At 50.2% G+C, this 25,065-nt stretch overlaps 2 protein-coding genes and 1 pseudogene across 8 annotated transcripts; 2 read left to right on the forward strand and 1 right to left on the reverse strand.

Annotated features, from left to right (window-relative positions):
- Positions 1-350: 350 nt before the first annotated feature.
- On the reverse strand, positions 351-9,237 carry ZNF219 (zinc finger protein 219). 5 transcript variants are annotated; one of them, XM_060619138.3, is made up of 5 exons: positions 9,095-9,237; positions 3,770-3,861; positions 2,070-3,477; positions 1,628-1,759; positions 351-1,402 (listed from the first exon to the last, which is right to left on the reverse strand). In XM_060619138.3, exons 2-5 carry the CDS (start codon positions 3,773-3,775, stop codon positions 801-803), a joined length of 2,148 nt encoding a protein of 715 aa, XP_060475121.1. In that variant the 5' UTR covers positions 3,776-3,861; positions 9,095-9,237; the 3' UTR covers positions 351-800. The 5 variants fall into 5 exon arrangements, with proteins under 5 accessions (XP_060475121.1, XP_060475120.1, XP_060475122.1 ...); XM_060619137.3 differs by lacking the exon at positions 9,095-9,237 and adding an exon at positions 8,597-9,020; XM_060619139.3 differs by lacking the exon at positions 9,095-9,237 and adding an exon at positions 8,185-8,330.
- A 2,139-nt stretch (positions 9,238-11,376) lies between these two features.
- Positions 11,377-14,091, forward strand: TMEM253 (transmembrane protein 253). Of its 3 annotated transcripts, none has more exons than XM_060619144.3 (8): positions 11,377-11,479; positions 11,599-11,742; positions 12,092-12,202; positions 12,295-12,351; positions 12,702-12,806; positions 12,925-13,071; positions 13,434-13,510; positions 13,595-14,091. In XM_060619144.3, exons 2-8 carry the CDS (start codon positions 11,635-11,637, stop codon positions 13,635-13,637), a joined length of 648 nt encoding a protein of 215 aa, XP_060475127.1. In that variant the 5' UTR covers positions 11,377-11,479; positions 11,599-11,634; the 3' UTR covers positions 13,638-14,091. The 3 variants fall into 3 exon arrangements, with proteins under 3 accessions (XP_060475127.1, XP_060475126.1, XP_060475128.1); XM_060619143.3 differs by having other exon boundaries at positions 12,696-12,806; positions 13,595-14,090; XM_060619145.3 differs by lacking the exon at positions 12,702-12,806 and having other exon boundaries at positions 13,595-14,090.
- An 8,010-nt stretch (positions 14,092-22,101) lies between these two features.
- Positions 22,102-22,479, forward strand: LOC132668423 (cytochrome c pseudogene; annotated as a pseudogene).
- The last annotated feature ends 2,586 nt before the right edge of the window (positions 22,480-25,065 follow it).

Here is a 25,065-nt window from a genome sequence, read left to right on the forward strand (position 1 = left end):
TCTTCACAGTGGCGCCTAGAGGCTTAGTGCACCCTTTGAAGTTTCTCCTCTCTCACTGCACCTACTTCTTGAGGCTGAGCTGGTCACAGTCAAGCTGGGATCCAGCACAGTCCAGCGGTTCTCAAAATGAGGTCCTTAGACCACAGTGCATGAGAATCTCCTAGGCTACTTGTTAAATGCTAATTCCTGGCCCTGCCCCAGAGCTGCTGAAGCCAAAAGTCTGAGGGTAAAGCCCAAGATTCCTCATTTCTCATTAAGCTCTTTGGGTGTGATTACTAAGTGCCTGAAGTGAATTATTTCTGAACAAAATGGCTGAAGGAGGACAGGACATAGGCAGACAGACACAGTGCCCTGTGCCTCAAGACACCTGTTTATTGGGGACACAACTCTGCGACAGGGATGACAGTAATCGTACCAAAAATAGCGACGTCTACAGGGCCCCTGAAGGGGCTAGAAGGGTACAGTGCCCCCCCACCCCCACCCATTGTACAAAAATAAACTCTCACGCCTATGGACCAGCAAAGACTGGCAGAGCGGCTCCTCAACAGGGACACAGCCCTCTGCCAGCCCTGGGACCCCGTTCTTTGATCCTCACCCCTGCCACTTCTAAGGCACTGTGACTCCCCTGGGCTGGGTGGGTAGCGCCCGCCCACCCTCCTACGCCCACCACCTCTGGTCCGCCTGGGGCTGGGATATGGGTCCCACGCTGCCCCCTGCTGGCTGCTCTACCCAACTACCTCTAGCGCTCCCCCGCTCCCGCGGGGTAAGCTCACTAAGCTAACCGCCCCTAAGAGGGCTCCCTACCGTTCCTGTCCCCCCAGCCCCGCCTCTCCTGATCTCGACAGCCCGGGGCCCTCCTCCCCTTCCTGCGGAGGACTGGGAGGGGTCTCTCCCGACTGTACAGGGGTGTAGGACGGGGACGCATCGGCCTGGGGCGGCCTGCGGCCCCGAGCCCTGCGGCTGTGGTGCACTTGCAGGTGCAAGGCCATGAGCTCAGGCGCTCCAGTGGCGAAGGGGCAGAAGAGGCATCGGTGGAGGGCACCCCCCGGCCCAGCCTCGCCTCCTGGCCCCGCCCGCAGGGACAGGTCCAGGGGTTCGGCCTCACCGCCTCGCCCGTTGCGCAGGGTCCTCCCAGGGCTGGCAGGCTTCCGACGGGACCCCGGCGCAGCGCTCGAAGGGGGCCGGGGGTTCGCCGCGCCCTCCACCCAGGTCGCAGGCTGCGGAGCCGTCTTGGCTCCCGACGGCTGTGCCGAACCCCGCTGGGAAGGGGGCGGTGGCTCCGGGGGCGGTCCGGGGCCTGCTCCGCTTCTCTGCTCTCGGTGGTGGCGCTGCAGGTGATACTTGAGCGAGCCGGATTGGGTGCCCGCGTAGTCGCAGTGCGGACACTTGTAGGGGCGCTCGCCTGGAGAAACGGGTGGGACAGGGTCACAGAGGCACAATCACCGCTCACCCCCACCCACATTTCGCTCTAGATACAGACCCCTCTGGACCAGAAGAAAAAAAAAAAAACAAACACTGCCACCCCACCCCCTCTGATTTAACAAAGCAGCAATCCGGATCTGGTACCCCTCTCATCTCTCTTCCTGCCCTCCAATTCCCTCCCCACCCCAGAGACTGGTCCCCTCACCTGTGTGCACTCGCAGGTGCACTTTAAGGTGATGCGCTGAGCGGAAAGATTTTCCACAGAAGGGGCAATCCTTTCCTGTGGCTCCCCGGCCCCCTTCAGGCCGGGACCCTCCAACTAACAGCCCATTCTCTTCTGCAATACACACATTAAGGAAGTCAGAATGGCCCTTTGCCCTAACCCTATCAGGGCCATGCGTTCCCACACCCACCCTTTAGGATTCCTTCCCCTCCAGGCCCAGAAGCAAACAGTACATTTGAGGGAACCTGAGGGGGTGGATTTGTTGTGAGTGGTGCTGTGCCTGTGAAAAGTGGCCTCCAGGAGCGGAAAAAAAATGGAGAATTAAGAGACAGGTCTTTTTAAAAGGAGGGGACAGGAGGGCAGTGGTGGCATCAGAGTGGGCCCAGGGTGTGGAAACCTTGGAGAGAAAAGACCCCTTACATACCCTGCGTGGCGGTGGACCTTGCTTGGGTCCCCGCGGCAGGCGCAGAGTGCCCTGGCCCCTCGCCTGGGCGGGGATGCAGTGAAGCCAGAGGGCCCAACGCCCTGCTCCGGGCCCAGGTCTCCTCCTCCGCCTCCACCACCTCCTCTTCCTCCTCTGGCTCCTCGGCGCGATGCCGGCGAGCCCGGGCCGGGAGAGTGGAGGGCAGTGGGCGGAAGCCTCCGAAGCTGCGGCCAGCCCCAGGCTCAGCGCCCTCACCATTGGGCCGGGCCTCTCCAGCTCGAAGGCTCAGATAGCCCAGGAGACTCGGAGGCTCACGGCGCTCTGCCGGAGTGGGTGCTGGGGCCAAGAGGAGCGCGGGGCCCAGTGGCTCATAGGCCAGCAGGCCCAGGTCAGGAGGCTGAGGGGCCCGGGCCGCCCCGGAACCAGGACCCGGGGCACGCAACGGGCCCAGCTTGCTGGCGTGCACCTTCATGTGGTTCTTAAGGAACCAGGGCTCCTTGAAGCAGCGGCCACACACGGGACACGCGTGATCGAAGGAGGCCTTGTGCTTGCGCATGTGGCCCTTGAGAAACCAGGACTGCGTAAAGCTCTGGCCACACACTTGACAGCGGAACTCCGGGGGTGCTGGGGGGTCCTCGGGAGCAGCAGGAGCGGGGGCGGGAGCTGCCTCACGTTCGGGCTCCGGCTCAGACTCTGGGACCGATCTGGGTTCAGGTTGGGGTGGAGGCTGAGGCTGGGGCGCAGCCGAGGAGGCCGCCAGGGGGCGCTCAGGAGCTCCGTGGGCCGTCAGGCTGTGATGCAGCAGCTCCTCCTCCTGGCTGGAGCCAAAACTGCACAGGCCGCACTTCCAGGGCCTGTGCAGGATGTGCAGGTGGCGTTCGCGCTCCGCCGCGGTGCGAAACTTGCCTTTGCAGAAAGGGCAACGGAAAGTGGACGACGAAGGAGCCTGGGGCCGCGCCAGGCCTTCGGTGGCAGGGGTGGACTGCATGCCCCCTGAACTTCGGGCTCTCCCCAGCCGGGCCTCGCGCAGTAGCGCGCGCTCCTCCAACTCCAGCAACAGGCGTGCGGCCGGGCTACGCGGGCGCTCGGGCTGGTGCGTGCGCAGGTGCGAGCGCAGCAGGGCCCGCTGCGCTGCGCGGTGGCCACAGTGCGGGCACTGGAAGGCCTGGGCGCCCGGGTGCGCCCGCAGGTGCAAAGCCAGGATAGAGTTGAAGCGGAAGCGCTTCCCGCATACAGGGCAGGGGAAGCGCCTTTCGCCTGCGCGACTCTCGGACCAGCCCACTGCTCCCATCCCTGGAGACCCGGCGCTCACGCCTGGCCCGTTGGAGTAGCGCTGCAGATCCAGTTCGCCGTCGAATGCTGGCGGCGAGGGCGCTAAGTGGCCGCCCGGGGCACGGGGACGTGAGCCCTGTGAAAAAAGATGGTAACAGTGCAAGGGGTGGAGAAGGGAGAGCTGTGGGAAAAGCAAGGGCGCAGAAGGCCAGAAGAACACCCGAGGGAGGGTGGGTTGGGGCCTGAATCAAGAACACCAAGTGCCCTTCCCACTCACCGTGGGGGAGGTGGGATGTGAATGGGAATTGAGCTGTTGGGGCCACAGACATAACTTCTAATAATGGGAAGTCAGAGAGAGAGAGAAACAGGGAGGGAGAGGAGTATAGTTGTAAGTACTTGCAGGTTCAAGCCAGAGCTTCTTCACTCACCTCCATGGACCCCCTTCACATTCTTTGGTTCTTGGGAGTGCAGGGAAGAGGAGGAGGAAAAGCTGCTAGTGAAGGCAACAGGTGCTGAAGAGCTAAAGCAAGGGAGACAGATTTGGAGGAAAAGATGAGCCCTGGTTTTCAGCAGTGGAAAGAGGCACCCCCAACCCCATACTCTTAGCACTCTTAGCTGAAACCTATCCCTTCATTCTCCTTCCTTGTATCCTGAGACAGGAGGGGACTACTGTCTTCAAAACTTGTACTCCTTGATTTGCCCAGCCCACAGGCTCCCTGATAACCCAGCTGTCTTCCCCCAAATTATTCATTTTACATGCTTAGTCCAAACCACCACCACCACCACCACCACCTCTGCCACTAACCACCACCACCACCAACAACAACTACCACCACCATCACCACCCCCTGGTGGTGGAAACCATCACAATACACCCCTCTCTCATTTAAGTCAGGCTATACAGCTTGATGAGCAAATGGGGTGGGCCTGCCATGCTCCCCAGTTATCCAAGTGGGACTAGTTGCTCTCAGACCCCTAACTGACCAGCCAGCCAAACAACCTTCCATACTCCACAGTCCTTCCTTCTGCCCTTATCCTGTCTTTCTGTCTTTTCCCCCTCATTCTCCCTCCCTCCGCCTGGATTCCTGATCCATTCATTTCCATTCATTACAGAGACTCATTCATGCATGGGAGAGAAACACCTCCCAGCAGCAGAGAGTCTGGAGACAGACAGAGGGGGAGGGGCATGAAGGGGGAGAGAGCCAGAGGGAGAGGGAATGAAGAGAGAGTTGGGGGAGGAGTGGAAGTTAAGGGGCTCTGCTGGCCTGGGGAAGGGGTTAAAAACTGCAAATACCGGATAGGATTCATCCCCGTGTTTCAAACCTTGGAGCCTGCAGTTTGATGGGGCATCTCAGCCCCTTTGTCCAGGGCTGTTCCGAGGCAGGCTTTCCTCCTCTCTGCAGGGGAGAGGCTCCCTCACACAAGAGGAGGATTACACTGGCTCTGAGCTCAAGAGGCTGGAGTGAGGGACGGGGGGCGGGGCTGGGCCATCTGCACAGATAGGGGCTCAGCACATGCTCTGAGCAGGAAAGGGTTAAAATTCTCCAGGCTGAAATTCCCTGGGCCTGGGATGTGCAGAGCTCCAGTTCTGAGGAAGGAGAAGAGCACTGAGAAGATGGGGGGGGGGGGGGGGGGGCGGGGAGGAGGGCTCTCCTGATTCTAAGCTGCAGAGGTTAGCATTAGGACTTAGAAACAACCCCAGAATTAACATTCATAGAAATAGGCCTGAGAGGACAACCAGAAGTCAGCCAGCCTAACTTCCTACTTACATATAGAATTGTGTCTGGTCGAGGCCAGATGAATGTAGACCTAACCTATTTTTCTTGCCTGAGATAGAAAGAATATTTGAGATATAAAGAACTTCCTTACAATAGCCATTGTGAAACTGAAATGGGTTAGTGAGAAAGAAAAGGACTCAAGCATTACTTTGCTTAAGGATCTTTAACAGAAGAGAACTGGGCCAGGAGTCAGCCCTGCTTATCAGCAAAGAGAAAAGCCTCTGGAGGTCCAAGCCTTCTTTAATTTTTGACATTTAATGAATGTGATAAGAGTCTATGAAGGGGCAGGTACCTGTTACATGTGAAATCTGGGTTAAGGGAATTTTATGAACAGGAGGTTGACTGGCAAAGTGTCCTCATCCAAGGGTCACTAAACAACCTCCACCACCATCTTTAATATTTGCATTTCTGTAGTTCCAAATTAGAGCATCCATGGTCATCTTCTGGATCCTCCAAATAAACCCCTTTCCTGAGACTAAGAGCCCAGCTAGACTCAGTGAGTAGTCTCAGGAAAGGTGAATTAAAGAGTAGGACCAAAGAGTACAGGCTATTGTGGGTCCAGTCTGACTATTAATAGCCCTGCAACCTTCAGTAAATCACTTAACCTCCCAGTTTACTCATCTGTAAAACAAGAAGGTTGAACTAATTTATACTGATGGTCCCTTCCAGCTTGAAAATTTGTGGTTCTGAGTCACAGGACTCTTCTGGACCCCAGAGGGATGTTGAAATAAATGGTCATCCCTTCAGTACCATGGAGAGTGCAGTGGGCTACCAGAGGAGCCACTTTGGCCACCTCAGTACCATAGAAAGAGCTAGGAAGTGCTAGAAGGGCCACATTTGCCATTTTAGCACCACAGATAAAGCACTGAGAAAAGCTAGAGGATTTTTAAAAATTCCTATCTGGGAACCATGGGGAAGCGGGCCGGGGGAACAGTGATACCAGAGGGATTATTTTGGCCTTTTGGATGTCACTGAAAATAGATAAATGTAATAGAAAATAGATGTAACTAGAAGAATTTTAATTAGCTATAAGGAGTGTCCTGACAGTTACAGTTTGTACATCCTGGAATGAGTTACTGAGGCATCGTATTTGGGTCCATCACATTCTGTTGCTCTCCTGGGGATTCCCGGAACATCCTGGTGTACAGCCAATCTGGTATATTCAGAGGAAGCAGATGGTGGGGGAGGAGGGGGGGGGAGGCTGGGAATACTGCATGGTCATAGCTGACTAACCTATGGGCACATATTCTGATTCTGAGAAGATTCTAGGGCCCCTAAAACTGCCTGTAGGACAGCAAGCAAAATACCTCATGGGAGGCTGACCTCATATATAAGGCAAGTAGAGCAGGAACAGGGCAAAGTTTCCTTCTCCAAAACAAAACAAAAACAAAGACTTGCTTTGCACATAGCATTTTCCAGGTCAGAAAAAAAAGTGATACATAAGAAGGCCCAAATTGAAGGTGAATTCCCAAACAGGGTACCCCAGAGGGTAGCCTCAAATAAACAAAACCCACTTAGACACCTTCCTAGGCCCAGTCAAGACCTCCTGAATCATCTCCGCACCAAAGGAGGTCCCAGGCACGTGATCCCATGAGTTTGTGTTTGTTTGTTTTTCAATAGGAGACAGCACTGACAGGGTCCAAGATCTATGAACTGGCTTAGAACACAGATCATGCATGTTTTGCCTGTGAGCAATAATTAGAGTTTTCTATAGTCAAGCCCTAAACACCATCCACGAGATTTGGCCAGACAGTAGTACTGACCTACTTTCCACTCCCACTGGGAATCAGGGGTTATCTGGACCTTATTTGGGTTCTACACGGATATAGGGCTAGGGCTAGGGATCATAATTCCTTCTAAAGTAACAGGCCAATTATTTTTATGTGCTAGGAAAGCTGGTGGGGAAGGGGGATGTGGACCATCAAACCTTAACCGAGTTAGGGAAGAATGGAAGGGTTGGTGAGAGGAGTCTTAGAAACAAGGTCAGGTACATAGAAGCATCTGCTGACTGAAGGACCTAGAAGATTGTCCTTCAAGTCTGTGGTTCAAAAGTTTTTAGAGTCAGAGTGTAAGGGGCAAGAATTCAGGATTTCTGAGGTATAGTTGTAACTAAGCCTCGGTCATTGTTCATTTCTAATACTTGATGTTTTTCCCTCTGTTGAGAACTCTACACCTCTGAAGTCCACTACCAATTATGATTAACACTACACTAGATGACGTTAGAAAGAAAGAGAGCTTCTTAGGGGGTCTAGAGTCAAGATCACTTTTATCACACAACCACATGCCAGTAGCTCACTTTTATGGTCTCCTCTCCATGGCCTTCTGAACCTTACTGCTCAGGGAATTCCTCTAAATTGACCCCACATCACAGCATGCCCATCTTTTACGCTGAGTCCTTGCTAAAGCTTCCTTCCCTCCATCCTCACGGTCCTGATTTGGGGGCATGGCACCTCAGTCATTGACTCCAAATGTGCAGCAGGAGACAAGAGGAAGGTTCACCTGCTGACTTACTGCCACCCCACCACAGTGAATCTTATTCCAGAGGCATGTCCCAACTTGACCCCTCTTCTGAAAGTTCTAGAGAACCTTGATTTTGGGGAGGGGGCATGGAGCCAACCCTAAGTCCCCTTACCTGGAGCTGACCCTAGAAAGGTCAGAGCCTTAGCACCCATATGAGCCTCAGTCCTCAGATTAGGGGGTGGGGGGGTGGGCAAAAGAGCCTCTGGGAAAATCTCCCTCCCAGAAGTAGGTTGGCAAGTAGGGCAGGACCTGTGATCCTGCACAAGAGATTCTTCCAGCAGCACCCCAGTCCCCTCCCGGGGAAGATAAGCTAGAAGGATGATGGGGTGGGGTGGCAGGGTTGGGAGACTGGGAGGCCAGGGCTCAGCTACCCGGGCCGGGAGAACAAAAGCTGAGTTGCAGCCGCCTCCGCCGCTGCCGCCGGCCGAGCTCTTTGTGACACTTTGTTTGGGACGCAGAGAGGGAAGCACCCCCCATCCTCTCCCCTCCCCCACCCCCCGCTCCGGGAGAGTTTGGGTCCCTTCCCCCTCTTCCATCAGCCCTACCTGGGCCGGGGGGCGCTCATCCACTCTGGCTCCCGGCTCAGCCGCCCTGCACCCCCAAGGCCCCTCGCGCCCTGCCTTCGGGCCCCTACAAAGACGCCCGCGCGCCCCCCCCCAACGCTGGCCTTTCCCCTTTGGTGTCCGCTTTCCCGTCTTCCCCACCTGGCCCCCCCCTTCCTCGAGGCCCCCCAGCTCTCCGGGCTTCCGAAGCCGCCGCCCCCACCCCGCCCCCCCAGGAGCTCTGGGCGAAGTTTGCTTGGGGCCGAGCCGGCGCCCCTCCCCCGCCCCCGCCCCCTGCACCTGCTCCGAGCCGGGCGCGCGGAGCGGGCCCCCCCTCCGGGTGGGGGGGAGGGGGCCGGGGGCGGGGGCCGGGTGGCGGAGGGGGGGGCCGGGAGTGGGGGGAGCGGCTACTCACGAGCCCCGGGCGGGCGGCGGCGGAGCGGGCGGCGGCGGCGGCGGCGGCGGGCGGCGGGCCGGCGGCGCGGGCGTCAGCGTTACGTGGGGCCGGGGGAGATGCGCCGGGCCCCGGCCCCCCCGCCCCCGGCCCGGCCCCCGCCCCCTCCCCGGTCCCCCGCCCCCGGCCCTGGCCCGCATTGTGTGCGGCGGGAGGCGGCCCGGCCATTAGCATGCGGGGGGCGGCGCGGCGGGGCTGGGAGCCGCGCGGGAGCGGGAGCGGGGCTCTGGCTCCGGGGACAGGGAGCTGGGGACCCCGGGAGCCGCGAGAGGCGGCCGCCAGGGGCGGGGTGCGGGCAGTTTGGAGACTGGGGGCGCTGTCGGAGGGAGGGAGGGAGTGAGCGGGGGTGGGACGCACAGACGATTCCAACGGGAGACTGGAAGAGATTTTGAAAGGTCATCTCGTCCTTCCCCCAGCCTCCAAGCCGGACTGCCCCTCCCACCCTAAACCCGGACATACCAGGGAAGGAGTTGGCTCTGCCGCTCTTTCTGCCCCAACATGCACAGACTCGGGAAGTTCTTCCTGGGGTTTTATCTCAAAGCCTCTCCCTTACAATTTCTGTCTCTCTTTTTGGGGAGGAGGAGGAGGGGCGATTAGAGAGATAGTTAATGTCTGCCGTATAAGAAACATTATTAAAGTTACTCTTCGGTCCTTTCTGTTCTTGATAAACAATTCCTGCTCCTTCCTCTCGAATTCTCTTTTCCACTCCTTAAGTCACTTTAATGGCTCTTCAATACAACAAATATTTACTGATTGCTTACTAAGTGCCAGGCACTGTGCTCAGCACTGTGGGGGATGAACATATGAGGGGGGTTGTGATACCCTCCCATGAGCAGACTGTAATCTAGACGGGGGCTACAAATTTGTAAATAGTACACTCAGATTTTATCAGTATTTACCGAATGCCTGTTTACATATTTAATAGTGTAGAATCCTTACAATAACACTCTGAAATATAATCAGTCTGCATATACAGGTAAGGAGAATGAAGCTGAAGCGTCTCTTTCCACTGGCCTACCAGCTCAGGGATCATCAGAGCAAGCCTAACATTTCAAATTCTGTAAGGCCATTGCCACCAAATAGAATTAATGCACATGGGGACTGAAGAGGGAGTAGACACACAACTTCTCCAAATCCCTTTAAGTGTGATTCCCACTCCACAGGAAAGAAAAGTGGACACAATGCTCCAATGAGTGTTGGACCAGCACTAAGCAAGGCAGAAGTGGCTTTCAAAGGGCCGCTTGCCATCCAGGACCCTGCCTCTTGGTACTAACTCCCAGGACTCTTCTGCCCAGTCTTCTACCATCAGTAATAATAATGATAATAGCCACTAACAATTGTTGAGCACTTATGTGCCAGGTACTGGGCTGAGCTAGTTCGTTGCATTTTCTTTTAATACTCAAGGCAACCCCTTGAGTATTGTATTGAGATCAGTATTATTAACTTCCCTTTATAGATAAGGAAACATTAAGTAATTTGCCCAAGGTCACCCTGGTAGATCTGGGATTTGAACATAGGTTCAGTTTTCTTCAGATCTCAGGCTCTGCACCAAGATGTGTCTTTCCTATTTTTGCTCCATAGAGTATATATTTGGGGCTAGCTGGTTCTGCTTCTCACTGTAGAAATAAATGCCCCCCACCCCCAACTTAGCTTCTGAATAAGCTTTTAGTATACAGGCATCAGGCACATCAGTGTGACCTCGTCACACCACTGATGGTTATTAAGTACCCTCCATGAGTCAACAACCTCTCATAGCCATATCATTAGCCCCCTTTTTATCACTCAGGTTGAACAAAGTGAGGTTCAAATAGGTAGAATAGTGTATCTAAGTTCACACAGCTGGGAGTGACAGAGCTGAGATTCTAGTCCAGGCACCTGACTGCAAGGCAACTTCTGTCTCTCAAAAATATTCATCAGTAGGGGTGCCTGGGTGGCTCAGTCCGTTGAGTGTCCAACTCTTGGTTCTGGCTCAGGTCATGATCCCAGGGTCATGGCATCGAGCCCCACATTGGGCTCCACTCTGACAGCATGGAACCTGCTTGGGATTCTCTCCCTCCCTCTCTCTCTCTGCCCTCCCCGGCTTGCACTCACACTTGTGCACACTCTCTCTCTCAAAATAAATAAATAAATTTTAAAATTAACTTAAAAAAATATTCATTGATGTCCTTCCCAAAACTGACCATTTAGGGACAATCTTATACATATCTAGCTGCAAATTAACACTGAGAAACAATCCCCACTATAAGTAGGGATCCCCATCTACTTAGTATCCAATCCAAAGTAAATCCTTCAAGAAAGGAAGGAGAGAGGAGAAACTGTCCAGAAAGTGAGAGACAGGAAGGCAGGGGAATTAAACCTTGCCTGGTCTTGAGACAAATCTGCAAGTGGTAATGACAGGGGACCAAACTAGACAGTAATATGGGATTTCCCTAGAAACAGCCAGTAATTTGAAGAGGAAGCAAACAAACAAACAAGCAAACAAAAACCAAACAAGGGGAGGAGAAAGATTAGATGGAAATGTGGGGAAACTGAGGCCCAGGGTGGTAGTGTCCATGGGGATGAGGTGAACAATCAGAAGACTCAGGATGGGCAGAGAGGGGGGCAACAGGAAAGGACAGAGCAAGGCAGGAATGAACTGCCTTGTGGAATGAACTGAGGCTGGGTTTGCCCATGGCCACTCCCTGGATCCTTAGGCCTTCATGGGGACCTTTGCCCCACCACACCCAGCCCTGACAGCCTGTCTCTGCCAGCACAAGTTTATTGTCTGCTCTAAGCTACCAGACCCTGCTAGGAGCTCCAGGCCAGGCTGGGCCCCATCTCCTTGGAGTAGCTCCTTCAGACTAGGTAGGTGTGAGGCCCTGAGGCTCAACTCCCTGGATATTGGAAGTGGGCAGAGGGACAGCTCAAAGAGATATTGCTGCATGTGCTATCTCCTGCTAGGTGCCATAATGCATTTCTCCCAGCCTAGGAAGCATTGAACTCCAGTGGTCAAGGGAGCCATGGAGGAGAGACCTGCTCAGCGGGAACAGGAGAGACCCAGTGTTCGTCTGGAAAAGCTACAGCACTGGGCAAGGCACAGGCAGAGTGGGCACCTCTTGGTGCTGGCGGTGAGGCCAGGCTGCCCCACCCCAAGCTTCAGCATGCCCACTTGTATCCCAATTCAATTCCGTCCATTTTTAGGGAGCACCCACCATGTGCCTGAAACTGTGCTAGGCTCTGAGTGGGAGGAGGGTGGAGAAGGCATAGAACAATGAAGCAGGACCCTTAATCTCTAACTAGCTTCCATCATGTGGGGAAAACACATAGGTAAGTAACTAAAATTGGACAGGAGGCAGAAAATATTAAATAATATCCCATTCCTTTACTTGTCCTTGGTTGACTACTTTCTGCCAACATGCATTCCTCCCAATTGCTGATCTCTGGATCCCCTTCAACTCCCCTGTGTCCGGCCTCCAGGTGAGCCAGCTATGGCTGGCTGTGGCTGTGATGCCCTTTGCTGTCTCTGTTGCCTGCCTGAATTCTGCTTGTCACATGGCCACGGCGCTGCCACTTGTGCCTGGAGCTTTGGTAAGACCCACCACAAGGAAGGGTGGAAGGAAGATCCTGGAAGCCCCTCCCTCACAGGGCAGAGCTCAACATTTGCCTTTCTCAACATTCAGGGTCTCCTCACTGGGATGGTTACCCTTGAGCTGCGCAGATCACCCCGCCTCTGGAAGGTGAGAGGGGAAGAGAATACAGCACTGTTCTCCAACACTGCCCCTCACCAAACACACACACACACACACACACACACACACATACACACACACACACACACACACACACACACACACACACGCAGGACTCAGCCCAGGAAGTGGCTAGATGTTAACTAATCCTGTCAGCTCTCTGCCCCTGACTGGCCTAAAAGGAGAGAAAGCAAGAAAGTTAGAGGGCTGATGGCCCTGTTTGGAGGTGGAGGAATAGGAGCTAAGTTTTGTTTTGGGGCTAGGCTGTAGGTGGGGCTTGGGATTGCAATGAGTCCCCTAGGCTGGGCAGAGCTGAGCTGGCTCACTGGCAGGTGCAGGCCATGATGATACTCAACATCTTCAATCTGATCTTGGGCTTCATCGTGGTGGTGGTCGAGGTGATGAAGACAGCCTTGGGGCCTGCCCCAACTGCCCCCTCCCAGGTATGGGTGAATAAAGAAGGTGGGAGGATGAGGAGGCAAGAGGAGATGGAGAGGGAAAGGGGCAAGAGCAAACAGGTGCTGGGTCCCCTGTAGCATTCTCAGCCCTGTCTACCTGCAGCTGGCTGGCTTGCTGGTGGTGGAGCTCAGCGCTGAGACCTTCACCTTAGGGGGAGTGCTCCTCTCAGCACACTCTCTATTCCTGCTGAGCCAGAGGAAGCCAGGATGCTGCCGGACCCAGAGTCTGCACTACCAGGAGCTGCAGGAGGTATTCAGGGCTTGGAGGACAGTATGGAGCAGTTAGCTAGCAGCTGATTTTTTCACTGGCTATTGTGGTCAGTGGCACTTAAGGGAAAACCATGGGGTTGGTGGGAGGTGGAGAGGGAGAAGGAGTTGTAGCCAGAAACTGGTTTTCTGGTTTTAGACGTTTCTCTCATAGTGGTGGGTAAGAGGGAGCTGGGCGTCTAAATGCCTGGGACTAGAAATGTGGGACAGCGTTAGGAAGCTGCCTAAAAGGAAGGACTATTGGAACAAGAAAAAATGGAAGAACAGGAGGAAGTTGTTTCTGTCTGGGATTCCCCCCTTCCTCACCCCTACAGTTTGCTCCCCTCACACCTATCTGGCTTTTAGGGTCTCTCTGAGTTGGAGGAAGTTGCTGATTTGGAGAATGGCCCCACGGTGGCTAGCACAGCAAATGGAACAAATGAGTGAGCTGGCGAGGGGAGGCAGAGAAGTCCTGCTCTGCTACCCGTCAGGAGCAGTTTCCAGACCCTCCTGTCCCCACTCCACAGAACTCAGAAGCTAGATGGAGTCAGTCCTCTGAGACCTACATGAAGTCCAGTGGAGTGCCTTCAATTTCATTCGGACTCGGCCCCTTTCTCTTCCCTTCCTCGCTAGGGGAAGCTATACCTAAACCAGAGTATTCCCTCACCTCACTAGCCTGAAAAGCTGCCCGCCTGCAGGACATCCTTAAGCCAACTTTTCAGCTGTACTCACTTCTCCCTTCCATCCTTCCCCTCCTTACCCATAGCCTCCCCATACAGCTTCGCATCTGTCTGATCTCACTTATTTCTCTTCTTTCCACATTTCACAATCCCATACTCCAAGCCCGGGTTCCCGTATGCGCCTCTTGGAAGTCAATCCACGGGGGCTTTAGTTTTCTCTTTCGATCCCGGTCCCTTCTACTCTAACAAAGACTACGAGTCCCAGGATGCCCCTCTGCCCCCTGGCCTGATGGGAAATAAAGAGCCTTCCCTCCGGGATGGGGGCGCTGTGCATCTGCTGAGTGACGCGAGGCGCTGTAAGTCGGGGCCTAGCCGAGAGTTTCCTCGGACGCGACCACTGGCCCTGGGTGCAGGGAGGAGCCGGGCGGGTTATCCTGCGCGGGGGCGCCGCCGCCCCAATCACGGCAACTGAGAGCTGACTGTGGGTCCACAGCCCTCCCTCTGGCAGCTTCGGGGACGAGCTGGGGCTGGGAGCTGGCCCTCGGCAAAGCTGCGTGCCCCAAATGCTGGCGCCGCGCCCCCTCCCATAGAGCCCAAATCCAGAGTCCTGAGACTTGGAGCGCGCGCGAGAAAGGGGTTGGAGATGATGAGTCAGAAGCCCAAGGCCCTTCTCGTCCCCCTCCCTTCGGGCCCCGGTGCCGGACGAGGATAGGCGCGTGGGGCAGATGGGTGGATGGGGCAAGAAGAGGAAAGGACGCGGCGACCCGAGCTAAAATTTTCCCGCCTCTTGCGAGCACGCCGGTGTAACGAGCCCGCGTTGCTGCCACCCTTTCTCTCCAAGGCGGGAGCGGGACTGCGCAGGCTCAGCCTCTCGCAGCCCCGCCGACCTTTGATCCCGGCAGCGTCCGGTTGTTGAAGCTCTGGTTGGGCTCAACCCCCACAGTTTATGACCTTCGCACGTGTGCAAAGATGACAAGCTCAAGTGGGCTTGAGAAAAGCCCAGGAAAACTGGGAGACCCAGTAGCACCAGCCGCTAGAGAAACTAGAAATTGACTACAGCTGGAGTACTAAGAGAACTCACCCCAAATTCACATAGTGCCCAGGATGGCTGTGCGCCTCACACTCATTTTTGTTCCCACTTGAGAAGGCTTCTTTCCCTAGAGAATGCTGCTTCTCCGAACTTAGTCAAGCCCAGGCATCAGTGAGGAAAGAGCGCAGCCTGGCTGCCTTGCCCTGACATTGCAGTGGTGCCAGCGGCAGAGCTCCTTTCTGTTTGTGACACCTTGGGAGTGGTGATAGTCGCCCTATGACAAGGTTGTGTGAGTACTAGTGGGTGGAGACAGTTCTGGAATTAGGCTCTTGAATGGAGAAAACAAGATCTGGGCCTCCCCCTTCTCCTCCCAGTCTAACCGCCACAATAATGCAGAGCTTATGTGTGCAAGACTGCGAAAATTATTTTCTTCAAAGTCAGAAGATGGTGGTGGATGAGGAAATTGGGGGTAAAAAAAACCAAAAAACAAAAACAATTCACTGTGTCTTCCAGATAGGATCGACAGCTTTTAGTGATAGGATCAGTCTAGGAATTCTGGTTCTTGGAGAAGCTCAACCACTGTACAAATGAACCTTATCAGTCAGGTTAGGCTAGGCTTTGGTAACAATGCACCAGTTTTTTTCTTCCCTTAAGTAAGCTCTGTGAGCAGAGTGGGCTTGAACCCACAACCCTGAGATTAAGAGTCACATGCTTTCCCTACTAAGCCAACCAGGCACTCCCAAAATGCCCAAGTCTTAATGGCTTTCAACCACAAATGTTGGTCTCACAGTACATGTCTAGAGTAGTCTGGCAGTGAGCTCTACTCTTTAGAAGTTACTCAAGGTACCCAAGCTGTTAGAGCACCACCATTTTGAGATCCTACCTAAATTACCATGAGACTTAGAGTCCCCCACCCCCACCCGAGTGAAGTAAGCATGAGTTGTTCATGGGCTCTTAAATGCTTTTGCCTCAACAGGACATACACCACTTTCACTCCATTGGCCAAAGCCAGTCATTATAGCCACACCCAACTTGAAGAGGGCTAGAAGGGCAATCTTTTCAAATGTCTGGAAGAAGTGAAGCAGAAATATTTCATTAAAAGGAAAAATGTTAAATCATTTGTGGTGATTCTTGAGCAGCTTAGCAGATGGAACTCACCCATTCCAGCAATTATGCCTATATCTACCTCTAATTTTTTTTTTTACATGAACCACTAAATGCAGTTGTTTTTTTTAAAGATTTTGTTTTATTTTTTAAGTAATCTCTACACCCAACATGGGGCTCAAACTCAGAGACCCCAGATCAAGAGTTGCATGCTCCATCCACTGAGCCAGCTTGGCACCCCTAAATGCAGTTTTTCATAGAAACTTTTCAAAAAAATAATAGGACTGGGAGCCTGGAACTTTAGATTCTGGTTTTGTTGTGTACATTTTGGGAAGTCAACCTTTTGGAACTACATTTTGCTTACATGGAGGTTATAATCATAGTATTTATCATCTCTGCCTTATTGGAATATCAAGGCTAAAATAAAATCACACATGGAAAAATACTTTGAAACTACAAGGCACTCCAGAGGCTGAAAATAAATTGCCTACAGGGTTATGGAGTAGTGTAAAGGAGTGAAAGAGATAGAGTATGAGGTAACAAGGATTGGTGGCAACTGTAGCAAACCAGAGAGCACACATTCTACTTCAAGATGTTCCCCTCTGGGGCGCCTGGGTGGCTCAGTGGGTTATGCATAGGACTCTGTTTCAGCTCAGGTCAGGATCTCACAGCTCATGAGATGGAGCCCAGCTTCAGGCTCCACACTGTCAGCAGATTCTCTCACACCCTACCACCCCGACCCCCCCGCCCCGTCTCTCTCTCTCTCTCTCTCTCTCTCAAAAATAAAAAAAGACGTTACCCTCAGTTACCCTTACTCCACTCTACCCAATTATTGCAAATGTGGGACTGTGGGCCTGGTACTGGCATAGTTCCAATTTTCCTATAAAAGTCAGAAATCCTAACTTGTTAAATGTGAGCTCTTCTGATTTTAAAATGTTGAGGGGCATCTGGGTGGCTTAGTCGGCTAAGCGTTCAACTTCAGCTCAGGTCATGATCTCACGGTCCGTGAGTTCAAGTCCTATATAGGACTCTGTGCTGACAGCTCAGAGCCTGAAGCCTGTTTCTAATTCTGTGTCTCCCTCTGTCTCTGCCCCTCCCCGTTCATGCTCTCTCTCTGTCTCTGTCTCTCTGTCTCTCTCAAAAATAAATAAACATTAAAAAAAATATTTTAGGGATACCTGGGTAGCTCAGTCAGTTAAGTGTCTGACTTTGGCTCAGGTCACGATCTCACAGTTTGTGGGCTCGAGCCCGCTGTCGGACTCTGTGTTGACAGCCTGAAACATGCTTCAGATTCTGTGTTTCCTCTCTCTGCCCCTTCCCCGCTCACACTCTGTCTCTCGTGTGAGACATAAATAATATAATAAATAAATAAATAAATAAATAAATCGTTAAAAAATTTTTTTAAATTTTTTCAATGTTGAGAACAATATTTTTCTTTTCAAATTGAGGATCAGATTCAGCCTAGAGTCTTTCAATTTTAGTCTCCTTGTTATTCAAACATATGATGGGAATTCAGGTTTTGGGTGTGCAATACACTTCTTGTAGGCCTTCGAGGTCTTTTCTGAAATTCAAGACTCTTGGAGAGACATTGTGTTCTTAACCTTTTTTTTTCTTTTTTTTTTTTTTTTAAATCAATATCTCTCTACAGCATTAGTTCTCAGGGAGGGGGAATTTTGCCCACTAGGAGTTATTTGCCAATGTCTAGAGATATTTTTAGTTTTAACAACTGGTGTTGGGGGCAGGTGAGGGGTTAGAATGGAAGGAGCATTAGATGATTAGATGAGAAGTCAGAAGATCAGAGATTTAGTCTCAGTGTTACTAATGCCCCTTCCATATGCATTATCTTCTCCCAGCTGCGAATGAAGATGGTCTGAGACATCCTGTGATCTTCATTATTCTCCCCCACACTGCTTGTCTCCAGAGTCCTGGCTGCTGCGGGAAAGCATTCTGCTTTGCTACAAATCTTCCCAGCAATCACCCTTATCACTTTGGCAGCCTCTGTGAAAGTCACTCATATTTTACTTGAATTACTGCCTATTGGAACTTCACAGAAAGAAGTGACTGTGACAAGGTTCCTGCTGACGTCAGTTTTTCAAGGCCTTGACCCCTATCCCTTGCTTTAAGCACTGTAGAAATGACCGATTCACATGTGGCTTCATATGCAGCTGAATTCTGTGGTGATTGAGAAATTCTCCGTGTTGATGAATTTTGCCCTCATTTCTTTGAAATTCAGTCATTTTTTTCTGGCCTTGAATACAAGATTATAGACAACAGACGGTATCTCCCAAATCAAATACCTGCTTTTGCAAATAGTTTAGGGTTTCTGTGCTGGGCTGTGTCCTCTGCTGCCATCTCGTGGCCTCTTGGCTGCCCGGGTCGAGGTCTCACAAAGAGCCTTCCCGCAAGGTAATGGCGTGTAGCAGGGGCTCTGTTGGAGAAAGAACCTCTTCAAGCAGCGAGATGCTCCCCATATCCCTCCCCTGCAGCGGGTCCACCAGGGCCGAGGCACCGCGGCCTGGCGGGGAACCTGGACGCGGCGAGCAGGCGGGAGGCGCAGGGCCCTTCCGTGTCCTCCTCACCCCAGCAGGCCTCCGTGTCTGCTCTGCGGGGCTGGACTTGAGCCACCGTCAACTACCCAGGAGTAATGGGAGATCGCCTCGCCTGCCTGGTCGGATGAATGATCCGCAGCCTCTTGCCTCTACCATCCCAGGGCTGGGATGTTCTTAATCTCAGGGAGGAGAGATTACCCCGTTGGGTTTCTGGATTCCTTTTTCTTGGCTAGGCCCATTCGGTGTTGCTTTGTGTCCACGCTTCATCTTGGCTTGCCCAGCCCATGCTCCTCCAAGTTCGGTATTTGATTGACGGGTTTGAGCAGGACAGAGGCAGGGCGGTCGGTGTGAGGCAACGTTTCCTATAAACATGACAGGATCTGTGCCCTGTACTGATCAGAGGCCCCTCTCTAGGGTACAGGGAATCTGAGCTACTTGTGACTGAGCAGTGACTCTGCAAGAGGGGAAAGGCAGAAAACACTTTTAGTTGGTGCTATTTTTTTTTCACTATAATACTGTATTAAAAACTTTCCAGTTGTTAAAGCAAATGTGTAGAACTGTCCCTCATGTTAGCCCCTCCCGTATACTTTCTGTATGTTCACCTTTCTATGGAGAGCCCTGATTGTACCACAACCCCATTACCCCTAACCCTAGAAGGGGAGGAGGAAGAGGACACCCTTGGTGTTTATTTTAACCAGCTTTCCCCCAGTATAAAAATTCAGGGGGAAGGGCCTCCTTGTATAATTTCTTAGGGCCTCACACTAGATGGCTTGCTACTAAGCCATCTGTGTGTAGTGCTTCTCTTGAAAATTCAGATGCTATTTACTTAATGGGAGTTGTCTTCCATTTCTTTTGTTTTTCCTTTGTGTATATTTTTTCTGCCTTATTTCATTATTTTATACTCCATGTTATTTTTTATTCTACTTATCATCTGAATCTTTGGTTTATTTTTATTAGAAACTTTTCCTATATTCTGTCCAAAATTAATAAGTTCTCCTTGTTGATTCTTGGCTATTTTACCTTGCCTTTATAAAGTTTTCTTGTTTGGGGATGCCTGGGTGGCTCAGTCGGTTAAGCGTTTGACTTTGGCTTAGGTCATGATCTCATGGCTCATGAGTTCAAGCCCCTCATCGGGCTCTCTGCTGTCAGCACAGAGCCTGCTTTGGGTCATGGGATTGAGCCTTGCGTTGGGCTCCACACTAAGTGTGGAGCCTGCTTGGGATTCTCTCTCACTCTCTGCCCCTCTCCCCTGCTCATGCTCTCTCTCTCAAAATAAATAAATAAACATTAAAATATATATATATATATATATCAACTGAATGATTAGAACAGATGACCTTTGGGGTGCCTGGGTGGCTCAGACAATTAAGCGTCCAACTTCGACTCAGGTTATGATCTCACAGTTCTTGAGTTCAAGCCCTGCGTCAGACTCTGTGCTGACAGCTCAGAGCCTGGATCCTGCTTCTATTCTGTGTCTCCCTCTCTCTCTGCCCCTCCCCCACTCACGCTCTGTCTCTGTCTCTCTCTCTCTCTCTCTCAAAAATAAATAAACATAAAAAAAAAAAAAAGAACAGATGACCTCTAATTTATTTTACAACAGTAGGATTTGGTTTTTCATCAATGGTGATGTTTTTAATTGACACATCCATCCTCTCTAATTTGAATGCCTGGCCCTGGGCAAAATTGTAAAGTAAGGTGTAAAAGATTCCTCTAGTCTCTAGAACAGAGTTTATCAACCCTGACTACTGACATTTGGACCAGATAGCTCTTTGTTGTGAAAGGCTGTCCTGGGGAATGTAGAATGCTTAGCAGCAGCCCTGACCTCTAACCACTAGATACCAATAGCACCCCTCCCCCCTCTCCCCCAGTTGTGACAATTGAAACTGTCTCAGACATTGCCAATGTCTCCTGGGGAGCAAAACAGCCTCCTCCTTGAAAACCAATGCCTTAGAGAGATATAAGATTTCAAGAACTTAATGTCTAACTTCACCCAGATTCTTATACTGAAAAAGAAGAGACGTACAAAGGCCTACAAGAGCCATATTGCACATCCCAAGCCCGAAATCCTACCCCCACTGTCCGCCTCTTATTCCTCCTCTGAATTTTCTGTCTTAACTGATATTTTCATTTGGTTACACAAGCTGCATGCTAAACTCTTCTCCCTCATTTCCTATGGCCAAATGCTCCCATGTTCTATAGATTCTCCTCCTGCTCTTGAATCAGTTCTCTCCTTCACCACTGCCCCACCTTAGGCCCTCACTTCTTCACCTAGACCACAGGAAAAACTTCATAAAGTTTCTGTGCCTCCAGTCTTGTCCTTCTCATACATCTTCCATGTAACCACACAAATGTGACCACATGGCTTCCCTGCTTAAAAGCCCTTCAGTTGTCCCCATCACCTATAAGATCAAGTCCAAGTTTTTTTATTTTGTTATTTTTTTAGATGTTTATTTATTTATTTGGAGAGAGAGAGAGAGAGGGAGAGAGCAAACGGGGGAGGGGCAGAGAGAGAGGGAAACAGAGAATCCCAAGCAGTCTCCTCACTGTCAGCGCAAAGCCCCACTTGGGGCTCGATTCCACAAACTGTGAGATTGTGACCTGAGCTGAAATCAAGAGTCAGATGCTCAACCCACTGAGCCACCCAGATGCACCAAATTCAAGTTTTATAAATGATACAATGACCCCTATGACCTGGCCCCTGCCTGCCTTTCCAGTGCTATCTCCCACATCCTCTCCCTTCACTCTTCAGTGACAGCAATCTGAGGAAGGTGGCATTGGCATGCAGCCTTAACATTTAAAACAAAATTATTAATGTGTATGATAGACACTTCCACCCTATCTTTGCACTTCACCCTCTTACTCTCACTCTTTTATTTTTTAATTTTAATTTTTTTTTTTTTTTTTTTTTTTTTTTTTAGAGAGAGAGAGCATACACACAAATGGGGAGGGAACAGAGAGAGAGATGGGGAGAGAGATAATCCCAAGCAGGCTCTATGTTGTCAGCTCGGGACCTGACTCGGGGCTCGATCTCACAAACTGTGAGATCACAACCTGAGCCAAAATCAAGAGTCAGACACCTAACTGACTGAGCCACCCAGGTGCCCCTCAGCCTCTCACTGTTTTCTTTTTGATTAGCCCAGGGATGATGATGATATGATGATGATGATGACAATGACAGTATTGACTCAGTGATGGGCTGGAGGGTGGGGGTCAGTGCTGTTTGTTGCAGACATTACTGAGAAGGCAAAACAATTAGAACACTAGTAGGGGGGGCTCCTGTCTAGCTCAGTCAGTAGAGCTGGCGACTCTTGATCCCAGGGTTCTGAGTTCAAGCCCCACATTGGGCATAGACATTACTTAAATAAAAAATAAATAGAGAGCAGGGCCCATGGTTTATGAGCAGGCACCTTCATTTCATGCACGACCAAAGAGTGATTTAAAAATGGGTGATGTTGAGGGGCACCTGGGTGCTCAGTCGGTTAAGCATCAGACCTCGGCTAAGGTCATGAGCTCACAGTTCATGAGTTCAAGCCCAGGGTCTGAGCCTGACAGCTCAGAGGCTGGAGCCTGCTTCAGATTCTGTGTCTCCCTCTCTCTCTTCCCCTCTTCCACTCTCACTCTCTTTCTCTCCCCTCTGTCAAAAATAAATAAACGTTAAAAAAAAATTGGGTCACTTTGAGAAGGGCAAGAAGATTTTTGTTCAGAAATGTGCTCAGTGCTATACTGTGGAAAAGGGAGGCAAGCACAAGACTGGGCCAAATCTCCATGGTTTATTTGGGCAAAAGACAGGTCAAGCCCCTGCATTTTCTTACACGGATGCCAACAAGAACAAAGGAGTCACCTGGGGAGAGGAGACACTGATAGAGTACTTGAAGAATCCCAGGAAGTATACTCTAGAACAAAAATGATCTTCGCTGGCATTAAGAAGGCAGGGGAAAGAGCAGACTTGATAGCTTATCTCAAAAAAGCTACTAAGGATTAATATTTGGCGATTGCCTTATTTATTACAAAACAAAAATGTCTCATGACTTTTTTTTATGTGTACCATATTTAAATTGATCTCATACACCAGAATTCAGATCATGGACTATTTCTTTTGGACAGTCCTGATTTAAATAAGATTAGTTTGTGGTTAAATGAATATGATCAGCTTTTTAAACTTTGATAGTAATTCTGGTTCAGCAAGTGCTGTCCCCATTTTCCCCTTCGAAAAATAGATTGGAATTAATTAATAATGTTCAGCTTTTCACAGAGATGGTAAATGCCATGTTTAAACTTATAGAAGATTGGTTTTATATTTAGATTTATACAAATGTATATATTTAGATTTATATTTTTATATTTAGATTTATATAAAATAGATTTATATTATATTAATATATTTAAATACTAAGGAAATCCCTTCACTGTATCAGAACAGCAAGACTCAGCTGTGTTTCAAGTTGTTTGTTAGCCTGTTAAAGGCAAGGGCTGAAGATAAGCTGGCAATGTCCACTTTATCTTTTTAGTCTTAACTATGCCATTTAAAATGTTGCCTTTTGCTTAATGAAAGGCATTTTAGTGTGGTTAATGTATAACATTAAATCAAGAATATTAACAGTTCTCACATTTTATAGATGATCTGCAAGGTCAGATGCTTTTAAAATTCAGGTATAAGGTATAGCAGCAGCCTTGGCTTGTGAATTCTTTACGAAGTTATAATTTGGGGTTGTCTTCTAAACAGCTATTTAAAACACAACTGTGGAATTACCATATATATGTATGACTGGTAATGGCTATTGCCAACTAGTGGGTTAAAGTAGAGGAGATATGTCATCAACACAAATTTGTAAATTGTGTGTTAAGGCTTAAGATAATGAAAAACAAAATCACAGATCATGGAAAAAATTAAATAAATAAATAAAAACACTAGTAGGAGGTGAAAGCCATATCATGAAAAAATAAGTCAGAACATCTGATTTGGGCACATATATTTCTTTTTTTTTTTTTTTCAAGTTTATTTATTTATTTTGAGACGGAGAGAGCAAGCAGGGTGAGGGGCAGAGAGAGAGACTCCCAGGCAGGCTCTGCGCTGTCAGCGCAGACCCCGATGTGGGATCTGAACCCATGAACCGTGAGATCATGACCTGAACCAAAGTCGGACGCTCAACCGACTGAGCCATCCAGGCGCCCCCAGTGCATATATTTCTTTCTTCCATGCATTATTCAAGCTGTTGTATCTAGTCCTAGCCCTACAACAGCCCTTCACAACAGCTACTGATCCTTAAAGACTCAGTTCCGTCCTCACCTACTTTGGGAAGCTTCCCTGACCTCTCCCACTAGCACCCAGACTATACTGTTCAATACTGCCTTAGTGCTCTATGCATAGTTCTATACTTACAACATTTTATTGTGAAGGGGATCAGAATATGCCACATCGGCATAAGGATTGTTTGGAGCTGAAGGCAAATAAGAAGCAGCAAACTCAGAAAGAACTCTCTGCCTTCCCCCATCTGCCTTAAAGTGGGATATAAAGTTCCCTTTGTGAAGCTCTTCCCCTCCCCTCTCCCCAAGCAGGAGGAGGAAAGACTAGCATTATCACTGCAGATGGAGTGCCACCACTGTGATGGGTCTGCACAAACAAACCTTACTAAAATAACCCTTATCTTCCATCAATTTCCCCCATATATTTGCTTTTCTACAATTTACCTCCCCTCGAAGCCCAAACCCCTTTCCTTTGTCTTGTCAGTTATAATCTCAAACTTTTTTTTAAAAGTTCTATTTATTTAAGTAATCTCTATATCCAATGTGCAGCTCGCACTCAAAACCCCGAGGTAGAGTCCCATGCTTTTCCGACTGAGCCAGCCAGGATCCCCTAATTTCTGACTCTTTATTAAAATGGTATGTAATGGGGCGCCTGGGTGGCTCAGTCGGTTGAGCGTCCGACTTCAGCTCAGGTCATTATCTCTTGGTCCATGAGTTCAAGCCCCGTGTCAGGCTCTGTGCTGACAGCTCAGAGCCTGGAGCCTGCTTTGGATTCTGTGTCTCCCTCTCTCTGTGACCCTCCCCCATTCATGCTCTGCCTCTCTCTGTCTCAAAAATAAATAAACATTAAAAAAAATTAAAAAAAAATAAAATGGTATGTAATGCTTTGTATCTAATCTCCTCTTTGGGTCTCCATCTCTTCTCTATGAAAGCCCTCTGTGCACAGAAAAATTAAAATATTAACATAAAAATTTGTATGCCTTTTATCCTGTTAATTTGACTTATGTCAATCTAATTTGCAAACTCCAGCTACTAAACCTAAGAGGATAGAGAAGTTTTTTCTTCCCCTACAATTGAAAGTATCATTTATGTGTCCACCTTTGAAGTGAGAAACATTTTGTTTGTCCTTAAGACCTCAGAACTTAGCCAAGTGAATGACGTATAGGAGACATTCAATATTTACTGAATAAATAGACTAAGCCAGAAGGAACCTTAAAAGGCATTCTACTCAACATACAAGCTCCCGTGTAATATTCTGACTTATTCAGTCTGCTGAAACATTAACAATTATAATGCCATTGCAGAAAGTCATTCAAATGTGGCAGCTGGTGCCACAACAAATTCGTGATCTCAAACTGCAACTAGTTCTTAAAGGCTACACCATAATACTA

This window comes from Panthera onca, chromosome B3 (genome assembly GCF_046562875.1).
Source record: "Panthera onca isolate mPanOnc1 chromosome B3, mPanOnc1 haplotype 2, whole genome shotgun sequence".
Classification (NCBI taxonomy): domain Eukaryota; kingdom Metazoa; phylum Chordata; class Mammalia; order Carnivora; family Felidae; genus Panthera; species Panthera onca.

What these genes read in the sequence shown, in the direction of transcription:
- ZNF219 (XM_060619138.3), bottom strand. An exon ending in AAGGTCCACCGCCACGCAGG is followed by an intron (nt 1,760 to 2,069) that starts GTATGTAAGGGG and finishes TGTGTATTGCAG; the next exon opens with AAGAGAATGGGCTGTTAGTT. An exon ending in GCACCTGCGAGTGCACACAG is followed by an intron (nt 1,403 to 1,627) that starts GTGAGGGGACCA and finishes CCGTTTCTCCAG; the next exon opens with GCGAGCGCCCCTACAAGTGT.
- TMEM253 (XM_060619143.3), top strand. Translation starts at nt 11,635, where the DNA reads ATGGAGGAGAGACCTGCTCAGCGGGAACAGGAGAGACCCAGTGTTCGT. An exon ending in GGCACCTCTTGGTGCTGGCG is followed by an intron (nt 11,743 to 12,091) that starts GTGAGGCCAGGC and finishes TCCGGCCTCCAG; the next exon opens with GTGAGCCAGCTATGGCTGGC. An exon ending in ACAGCAAATGGAACAAATGA is followed by an intron (nt 13,511 to 13,594) that starts GTGAGCTGGCGA and finishes CCCACTCCACAG; the next exon opens with AACTCAGAAGCTAGATGGAG.